A 10,389-nucleotide genomic window follows, 5' to 3' on the forward strand; every position below is an offset into this window, starting at 1 on the left:
TATATATATATATATATATATATATATATATATATATATATATACACACACACATACATACACACACATATTCAATGATGGTTTAAAACATTTATAAACTAAGATAAATATATATCGCGAGCGATAATGGAGGTAACCGTAACGATATATTAGATTCCTCCTGACTCCATCTTTGACAATTTAAGTAAAAAGTACCTTTGTGCTTTTTTGTTTTGATGTGCTCCTGGATGTTTCTAGCTCCTCTGTTTCCATAATTGATCATATCTGAGCACAGAATACACAGAACCTTTCCCGGCACGTCCACTTTTAGGATATGTTCCGTCAGGCACGTCGTCACAGTTTGTCCCCCTATCTGCACGGTAACGCTACTATCGAGCCATGCCCTCGGAAACAGTTCTTTATCCCGTTTGATTTATCGATACCGGTGGGGGCCCAGGGGGCGGGAGCTAATTATTTTTGGCTATTTTTTTTTTTACCCCAAAACTATTAATTTTATCAGCAAAAAGTTGCAATTTATTTGGAAATAAATTCCCCTTCTTGGTGGACTACCAGGTGAAAATGATTAATATGGGACAAGAGACTTGTTTTTAATCAATTCACATTTGATTTAAAAAAAAAAAAAAAGCACCTTTTAATATAAACGAGCTCTACAGTATTATATTTCTGCATTTTAGCTATACATGTCTTTGAATACTCTAATCCTTTAAAATGAAGTGCAAACCAGAAAAAAGTTCTATCATATAATTCTCTTAAGCTTTCTTCTGATGTTATCATGGTTGCAGCACATGCCAGCAATCCCCCCCCATGAAATGAGCAATAAGTAGGAAAGTTATACACAGTATCATACCTAAAATTTTATCAGAAATATAGATATGATACTATGATTCTCCCCAACATGCTACATTAGATAAGCCAACCCCATTTATAAAAAGATACACACAGTGGGGCAAAAAAGTATTTACTCAGCCACCAATTGTGCAAGTTCTCCCACTTAAAAAGATGAGAGAGGCCTGTAATTTTCATCATAGGTACACTTCAACTATGCGAGACAGAATCGGGGGAAAGAATACAGGAAATCACATTGTAGGATTTTTAATGAATTAATTGGTAAATTCCACGGTAAAATAAGTATTTGGTCACCTACAAACAAGCAAGATTTCTGGCTCTCACAGACCTGTAACAACTTCTTTATGAGGCTCCTCTGTCCTCCACTCCTTACCTGTATTAATGGCACCTGTTTGAACTCATTATCAGTATAAAAGACACCTGTCCACAACCTCAAACAGTCACACTCCAAACTCCACTATGGCCAAGACCAAAGAGCTGTCAAAGGACACCAGAAACAAAATTGTAGACCTGCACTGATAATCTCCCTCGATCTGGGGCTCCACACAAGATCTCACCCCATGGGGTCAAAATGATCACAAGAACGGTGAGCAAAAATCCCAGAACCACACAGGGGGACCTAGTGAATGACCTGCAGAGAACTGGGACCAAAGTAACAAAGGCTACCATCAGTAACACACTACACCGCCAGGGACTCAAATCCTGCAGTGCCAGACATGTCCCCCTGCTTAAGCCAGTACATGTCCAGGCCCGTCTGAAGTTTGCTAGAGAGCATTTGGATGATCCAGAAGAGGATTGGGAGAATGTCATACTCAGATGAAACCAAAATAGAACTTTCTGGTAAAAACTCAACTTGTCGTGTTTGGAGGAGAAAGAATGCTGAGTTGCATCCAAAGAACACCATACCTACTGTGAAGCATGGGGGTGGAAACATCATGCTTTGGAGCCGTTTTTCTGCAAAGGGACCAGGACGACTGATCCGTGTAAAGGAAAGAATGAATGGGGCCATGTATCGTGAGATTTTGAGTGAAAACCTCCTTCCATCAGCAAGGGCATTGAAGATGAAACGTGGCTGGGTCTTTCAGCATGACAATGATCCCAAACACACCGCCCGGGCAACGAAGGAGTGGCTTCGTAAGAAGCATTTCAAGGTCCTGGAGTGGCCTAGCCAGTCTCCAGATCTCAACCCCATAGAAAATCTTTGGAGGGAGTTGAAAGTCCGTGTTGCCCAGGGACAGCCCCAAAACATCACTGCTCTAGAGGAGATCTGCATGGAGGAATGGGCCAAAATAGCAGCAACAGTGTGTGAAAACCTTGTGAAGACTTACAGAAAACATTTGACCTCTGTCATTGCCAACAAAGGGTATATAAAGTATTGAGATGAACTTTTGTTATTGACCAAATACTTATTTTCCACCATAATTTGCAAAGAAATTTTTTAAAAATCAGACAATGTGATTTTCTGGATTTTTTTTTTCTCATTTTGTCTCTCATAGTTGAAGTGTACCTATGATAAAAATTACAGGCCTCTCTCATCTTTTTAAGTGGGAGAACTTGCACAGTTGGTGACTGACAATACTTTTTTGCCCCACTGTATATATGACGTGTATTTGATATATGTGATATGTATATTCACACATTGTTACTTTACGGAAATCTTCATTAAGTTTGGTCTTTTCATGCCAGCCTGTTGTAGACCTAAATATAATGCACATGAACTGACACTCCTCACCTCAACATGTCCTTTACAATCATTTAAGCCACCATGGGCAATGCTGAAATCACTGCTGCAAACAGTACATTGCGCGAAACTGTCATTTTTTACCCTTATTAGACAGGGAGATTCTTTTGTGTAATCTGAGCTGAAGTGGGTTTTGTATGTTGTATTTTGGGGGCGCGCGCTCTCTCTCTGCCATGCCGATCCTGTAGGCTGCACTGACTCAACTGAAAACGTCGGTCCTCAAGAAAAGGGATAAAAGCCCGCCCACACCGAAAGCTGATTGGCTTATTTTGTTGAGTAGCCCAATCAGGATGCTCTTTGTCTAGCATGCGCTACATGAACAGGCACACACGCAGTCTCTCTCTCGCGCACTGTCATACGCGCACATTCTAAGATGCGCGAGGTAGACAATGTTTCGCGTGCGCTTACTTGCTCCCTTGTTCTAGATTGCGGGAGATATTCTCCAATTTGCGGGCATCAGGGAGCCGCTATCAATATGCGGGAGGCTCCCGGAACTTCCGGGAGACTCGGGATGTCTCCTGCATATTGATAGCGGATTCTTCTCCACGACCATGAGTGGTGGCAGCGCTGAAGTCGGATATTTGAGTCTGATGCTCGCGGCCTTTAGCAAAAGCAACATGCAACGCTCTTCATACGAGAGTCCACCGCTCTTATCCCCATTGTGCCCAACTTAAAAGTCTTACAGCATGCTACACAGTATGCCTCGTTGGCATCTTTGGGTACAGCTTTCAGCCACCATGAGTATTTTGCATCTTGCAGCCAGTTATCATTAAATTTACATTTACCCATTGTGGCTCGGACTATCCTCCATCAACAGAACAGATCAGGCACTGAGTGGTTGTCAAGCACGCGCGTGTCTAGCAACTGGTGGATTCAGAGCCTGCACGTTATAATTATGAGCATCAAAAACGATTAAACTTTTTCCCCCATCCAAAGTGTACCACATTTTAACGATATGACTGAGTAAAATCTCCATAAATTTAAGATTGGAAATTTAAGACCACGGGGTTTGAAATTTAAGACTTTTTAAATGGCCTTATTTTAGGAAAAGTAAATTTAAGACTTTTTAAGGACCCGCGGCCACCCTGCACAGTGTTGCTTGAAAGTTTGTAAGCCCTTTGGAATTTTCTATATTTCTGCATAAATGACCTAAAACATCAGATTTCCACACAAGTCTTAAAAGTAGATAAAGAAAACCCAGTTAAACAAATGAGACAAAAATATTATACTTGGTCATTTATTTATTTATTTATTGAGGAAAACGATCCAGTATTACATAGCTCATCTCATCATCTCTAGCCGCTTTATCCTTCTACAGGGTCGCAGGCAAGCTGGAGCCTATCCCAGCTGACTACGGGCGAAAGGTGGGGTACACCCTGGACAAGTCGCCAGGTCATCACAGGGCTGACACATAGACACAGACAACCATTCACACTCACACCTACGGTCAATTTAGAGTCACCAGTTAACCTAACCTGCATGTCTTTGGACTGTGGGGGAAACCGGAGCACCCGGAGGAAACCCACGCAGACACGGGGAGAACATGCAAACTCCGCACAGAAAGGCCCTCACCGGCCACGGGGCTCGAACCCGGACCACCTTGCTGTGAGGCGACAGCACTAACCACTACACCACCGTGCCGCCTATTACATAGCTGTGAGTGGCAAAAGTATGTGAACCTCTAGGATTAGCAGTTAATTTGAAGGTGAAATTAAGGGGTGTTCACACGGCAACTTTTACTCCGGTGTAGCACCAGGGCTGCCCCGGTAGAGCGTTCACACGGTACAAAGTTATACCGGTGTAGCCCCTGAAAGTTGCTTAAACCGGGGCAAATCTAACCCTGCTCGGGAGGTGGTTTAAGAAGTTTACTCCGGAGTAAATGCTAGTTTGCGGGTCGGCACCGATATAAAATGGGACATCTGAACGCTACAGGGGTAGACTCACTACGCGTGAGGAAAGTTGATTACATACAGGCATTGCATAATTTGCATCCTGGTATTTTGCGCTTCCAAAATGGCGAATATCAACAACAGAACTGCGTGTCTTCAAGTGTTGCCAGATTGGGCGGTTTTAAGTGCATTTTGGCAGATTTGAACATATTTTGGGCTGGAAAACGTCAGCAGTATCTGGCAACACTGGTGTCTTCATCCATGTTGTTTTCCCGGCGCTTGGTGATGCCATGACAACCGGGAAAAGGAACTACATTTTCACGCATGCGCATATTTCATTTCTGCATTACTATAATATATTATTTTACACAGTCACAAAAACTGCCGTGTGACCGCAAGTGGGGCTGCACCGGTGCTAACACGCTTCTCTCTAGTAAGCAGGTTTGTGACGTGCGAGTGCTCCACAAAATTTACACCGGTGTAAGATATATCGCAACAAAATACATCGGTGCAGCATCAATGCAAATATGTGCCATGTGAACACCCCATTAGAGTCAGGTGTTTTCAATCAATGGGATGACAGGTGTGAGTGGGCACCCTGTTTTATTTAAAGAACAGGGATGTATCAAAGTCTGATCTTCACAACACGTTTGTGGAAGTGCATCAAGGCACGAGCAAAGGAGATTTCTGAGGACCTCAGAAAAAAAAAGTGTTGATGCTCATCAGGCTGGAAAAGGTTACAAAACCATCTCTAAAAAGAGTTTGGACTCCACCAATCCACAGTCAGACAGACTGTGTACAAATGGAGGAAATTTAAGACCATTGTTACCCTCCCCAGGACCAACAAAGATCACTCCAAGAGCAAGGTGTGTAATGGTCGGTGAAGTCACAAAGGACCCCAGGGTAACTTCTAAGCAAGTGAAGGCCTCTCTCACATTGGTTAATGTTCATGGGTCCACCATCAGGAGAACAGTGGTGTGCATAGCAGGGTTGCAAGGAGAAAGCCACTGCTCTCCGAAAAGAACATTGCTGCTCGTCTGCAATTTGCTAAAGATCACATGGACAAGCCAGAAGGCTGTTGGAAAAATGTCTTGTGGGCAGATGAGACCAAAATTGAACTTTTTGGTTTAAATGAGATGCGTTATGTTTGGGGAAAGGAAAAACGCATTCCAGCATAAGAACCTTATCCCATCTGTGAAACATAGTGGTGGTAGCATCATGGTTTGGGCCTGTTTTGCCGCATCTGGGCCAGGACGGCTTGCCATCATTGATGGAACAATGAATTCTGAATTATACAAGCAAATTCTAAAGGAAAATGTCAGGACATCTGTCCATGAACTGAATCCCAAGAGAAGGTGGGTCATGCAGCAAGACAACGACCCTAAGCACACAAGTCATTCTCCTAAAAAAAATGGTTAAAGAAGAATAAAGTTGGTTCCTTTCAAAGAAAAGGATAAAGGGGAAGACAGAACATGTAAAAAACCTGAATCAAGTTCAGTACCTGATATCACTATAGACATTGTTATAGAAGCTTTAGGATTAGATCAATACTCATTGTTCAGAAATTGAACAATGAATCAAAAAGAAATTTGATTATACAAAACATGTTTCACATTTACAAAATCAAGTTATTGTAACTGTTACTTGATTTTGTAAACATCAAAAATATAAAAAAAAGGTTTTGTATTGTCAAATGTCTTTGATTCATATGTCAATTCTATTACAATTTTTAGTATTGATTACCATCACTTCAGACTCGATTTTGCTGTTTACAATAAATTGGTAATTCCTCCCCAAACCCCTTGAAACTGTGTCTCAGATTGTCTCAAACTGTGTCTCAAACCCAGTTTTCCATTTCTCTCACCTATGGTGAAGGACTTCAAACTTTTTAAATTGTACCCTCCTATTCTCTGCCTCGTACCCTTTTATTCCCCTAAACTTTGAAGCCTCTGCAGACGCAACCGACCAATTCTGTGGGGAGGCAGAAGGGGTGAACTTTAAAAATGGTTAAAAGTCCCAGGTTTGGACAAAAATAAATTGCTAAAACACAGTGTCAGTGCCCCAGAGACTGTTGGCCAAGAAACATATTCCCCCAAATTTGATACTTAGTCCCAGTGAAAAGACTTTACACCTTACTGATGTAGCAGCCAAGTTGGGAACTATTGCGATAAGCCATGTTTCAGTACATTAGTCTCTGATGTGGAGGTGAATTTTAATTCCCATGTACACATCATCTAATTTGTTACCCAGTGACTGGATGTGGTAGGAGCATGCTGGGGAGAGGAGGTTTGAAACACTTCTTTTGCTTTGGGGCAGTGAACCCACATCACACCACCCACATGGTGCGTTTGTAACCAAAGCACAAGTGGCTTGTAGACAACGTAGCCCCTAAAGCTACCGGCGGTCCTTTATTTAATGTCTAACTTGGACTTACTTAATACCCAAGTTCTACTGACTGATCTAACCAAAAACATGTGACAACATGGGGGGAAAAACAAATTACTTTCACAGAGCGTGAGGCAGGCTCTCAAATTTTAGAAAAGCCATAGTGAACTCCAGTATACAGATGAAGTGTGAGAGCTGGACACAATTTTTATGAAAACATTAACTTATAATGATGTAACAGCTGTCCAAGGTTTTTCCTTTCAGGACTATTCACCAAATCACTAAGGATGGCAACAGATACAAATCCAGCTGCTACAACTGACAGTGAGGAGTCTGTATGCTCAATTATAGTGATCCTAAGCAAATGAACAAACCATTCCTACACAGCACACATGCTTCTGGCTCTGCTCACCTTCGGCTGCTGTTGAGGTTGGCAGGTGCTTGTGAGCGTGCGTTGAGGAAAGCCAGAGCTGACCGCTGCTCATCATTTAACTGGATACTGGAACTGGAACTCTCCGTGACCAACAGATCTCGAATGAGTTGGATCTGACGATCCTACAAAAAAAAAAAAAAAAAAAAAAAAAGAGAACTACAGTTATCATAGCCATGGGCTTATTAACGAGGGACAGGTTCTCGATGCTCCAAGTGTCAACCCAGTAAGCGAAGTTTCGCTCTTTCATGCCTAGTGTACACACACAAAATCAATTCAAGACCGGTTCTTTTACACACACGCGCTTATATTGTATACATCAGAAATCAGCAACAGTCCTAAACTACAAACATCTGGTCATCAGTGCCCTAAAAATGTTAACTTCTTTTGGTTTATAAACAAATTTTACTTGTGGTATAATATTTTCTATTTTTCCTCAAAAAACAATTTAAAACTAACTTTACTACATATGACATGCAATTACACATAATCGTTAAGAATCCAGATACGCTTTTATATAATTTATGCCCAAGAGTTAAAATGCCAAACATCATCTGGTCACAGCAGGCAAAACTGAAATAAACCACATTTCAAATATTTCAAACAAGCCAACAACCATTTTATTAACAGTGACATTAATAACAGTACAGTAGCCCCTACCAACTTTTCACAGTCTGATTCAGCTTTCTGTCGTCTGCGGATTTCTACGTCCACTTGGTTGCGAGCATGTTTTAACTTGACCTCCAGTGCACTTCTCTCAGTTTCTGCTTTGGCAAGCACCTCCTTACAGGAGGCCAAATCCTGCTCCACTCTCAGCCATTTATGACGACAGTCCTCAAAGTTCAAGGCCATCTGAATGAATTCTGGAAAGCATGCAAACAAAGTGTAAATGGTCAGATGTATAATCGGGACGAGGGGGGTCCTGTATTTTATTATCTATATAATGCCTTTATTGTCACTATACACATGTACAAGGAGATTAAAAGCAACTCCAAATCACAGTGCAAACGGCATAAAATATAAGATATGCAATAAAAAAAAGAGAAGGGGGGGGAAGGGTGCTATGGACAGTGTTGTGTTCTACATTATGGAGTAGGGTATTGCATATTATAAGTATTGCACAGAGAGAGTCCGGGTATTGCACATTATAAAGTATTGCACGTTATAGTATTGAACAGTGAGAGACTATAAAGTCAGTGCATATTTGAGGTCAGGGTGGTTATGGCTTTTGGAAAGAAGCTGAATTATATTACAATGCACTGAGTTTTTATAGGCTATCAGCCTGTTGTCACTTGAATGAGTTTAAGTCAAACCTCACTCCTGAAAACAAATTAACAAAGTCATGTGGCCATTTAAAAAAAAAAAAAAAAAAAAGGTGAATTGACCCCAATATGTTCACTCGGTGGAAAGCTCAGGAATAAAAAGCTCCATGGCTGCAGATAAACAAGCAAAATATTTTACACTTAATGAGTAATATGTGACCAACTGATCCTGTTCTTAGATGGTGTGTGTGTAATTTACACAAGAGTAGTGCAGAAAATCTGAGAAACCATGGTGCAAGTGAGAGTGTGCTTTTAGAAGCGTTAAGTAAATGATGAGAGCTGCAGCAGCACTCACGGGGCTCAATGCTCTCACTGAGGATCTCGACATGGGCTCGAAGATTCTCAAACACGCCATGAAGGTTTATTACAGCAGGCTCCATGTTCTACAGAGGAAACGACAAAAAGACAGCGGGAACAATATGGATGAACGACTTCTGATATCATCGGTAAAACTCCTTACAACAGAATGTTCATGTTACTGACCAAGAAGTGTATTTTAATTGCCCTGGAAAAGTGATACAATGGTGGTAAAGTCGGGTTAATAATCAGGAGCTAGAAATTTAACACGTTTAATCCAACTACATGAAAAACAAGTTCAGTTATAAACAAACAAAACAGCCTTCTAACCCACTAGCTTAACCATGGTGTTAACTGAGCTTATAAAACAACCATAACCCATTCAACAGGACAGCTGATGTTATAAGTTAGTAAATCACTACTCCACCATATTATTAAGTATCCGTGTTATTCCAGGCTTGTGTAAATACAGTTATATTAACCCAGCGCGCGCTGCCCAGGAGTATGATTAATAACACAAACTAACGATCTGCTCAAGCCCTTAACTTAGTACCGTCGCTTAAAACAACGAAAATACAAGAACTTACAAAACTGTTTAGTCCTCGTCAAATGTTTCTGATATTTTTTCTGGACGACTTTTGATCAAAGGTTTATTATAAATCCACCTTTAATGCGCCATCTGACCGTCTTCAGTTAAGTGTGTTGCCAGCGGTTTAGTATCGGAAGCGGTTACGTTTCAAATTTACCCGCTAGCCAATGAGGATTGAGCCGCGGAGACGTCACCTCAATTACGTAATACGCAAGGTAACGTTTCATGCGGCTCCATTCAGAGTCCGAGGTCGGAATTTCCCAGTTGAAATTTTCCATTTCTGACCTCCAAACATTCCAGGTGTATGGAATCACAGGAGTGCCGTCAAGAAGAATAAATTTGGGAAAAAAAGGAAAATAAATGTTGAAAAAGGATAAGAAAATGAATAAAAATAAAAGAATGTGAAAATAAATGCAGAAATATAAATAAAATTAATAAAGATAAAATAAAATAAATGCAGAAATAAAAATAAGGAAAAAAAATAAAATAAAAGAATAAGAAAAACACCTTTTAAAAAAATTGTTTTCCATATTACTTTTTTTTTTGCTTCCAAGCTGTCAATCAACTGGCTGTGGGCGGGCCTTCCTGTCCAAGCTGCGTCATCAGTTCCTGCACACATGAATGTGGTAGTGTTCAATGAAGAGGATCTGCTTTTATTCTTTTACAATTTTAGTCTTTTTTTACGGCTCTCCTATGACAGTGTTCTGTTTCTCCCACGTTGTTTTTTCTGTGTAAAATGACTCATTATTTCCTTCCATGTAAGTGGCAATGTAGCCTGGCAGATCATGGTGGGCGCTTAATAAAAATATCACTTTTATTGGTATACAACCAATGTACACATTTACAGTGGTGCTTGAAAGTTTGTGAACCCTTTAGAATTTTCTATATTT

General features: G+C 40.8%; 1 protein-coding gene across 1 annotated transcript in view; it reads right to left on the bottom strand.

Annotated features, from left to right (window-relative positions):
* Positions 1-9,636, bottom strand: part of racgap1 (Rac GTPase activating protein 1) — a 62,957-nt gene extending 53,321 nt beyond the window's left edge. The window contains exons 1-4 of the mRNA XM_060937329.1: positions 9,498-9,636; positions 8,909-8,996; positions 7,952-8,154; positions 7,274-7,416 (exon numbers count right to left, since the gene is read on the bottom strand). Coding sequence (XP_060793312.1) covers positions 7,274-7,416; positions 7,952-8,154; positions 8,909-8,993 — 431 coding nt within the window. The 5' untranslated portion in view covers positions 8,994-8,996; positions 9,498-9,636. The remainder of the gene's footprint in view (positions 1-7,273; positions 7,417-7,951; positions 8,155-8,908; positions 8,997-9,497) is intronic.
* Positions 9,637-10,389: the final 753 nt, after the last annotated feature.

Source organism: Neoarius graeffei, chromosome 13 (assembly GCF_027579695.1).
Source record: "Neoarius graeffei isolate fNeoGra1 chromosome 13, fNeoGra1.pri, whole genome shotgun sequence".
Classification (NCBI taxonomy): Eukaryota; Metazoa; Chordata; class Actinopteri; order Siluriformes; family Ariidae; genus Neoarius; species Neoarius graeffei.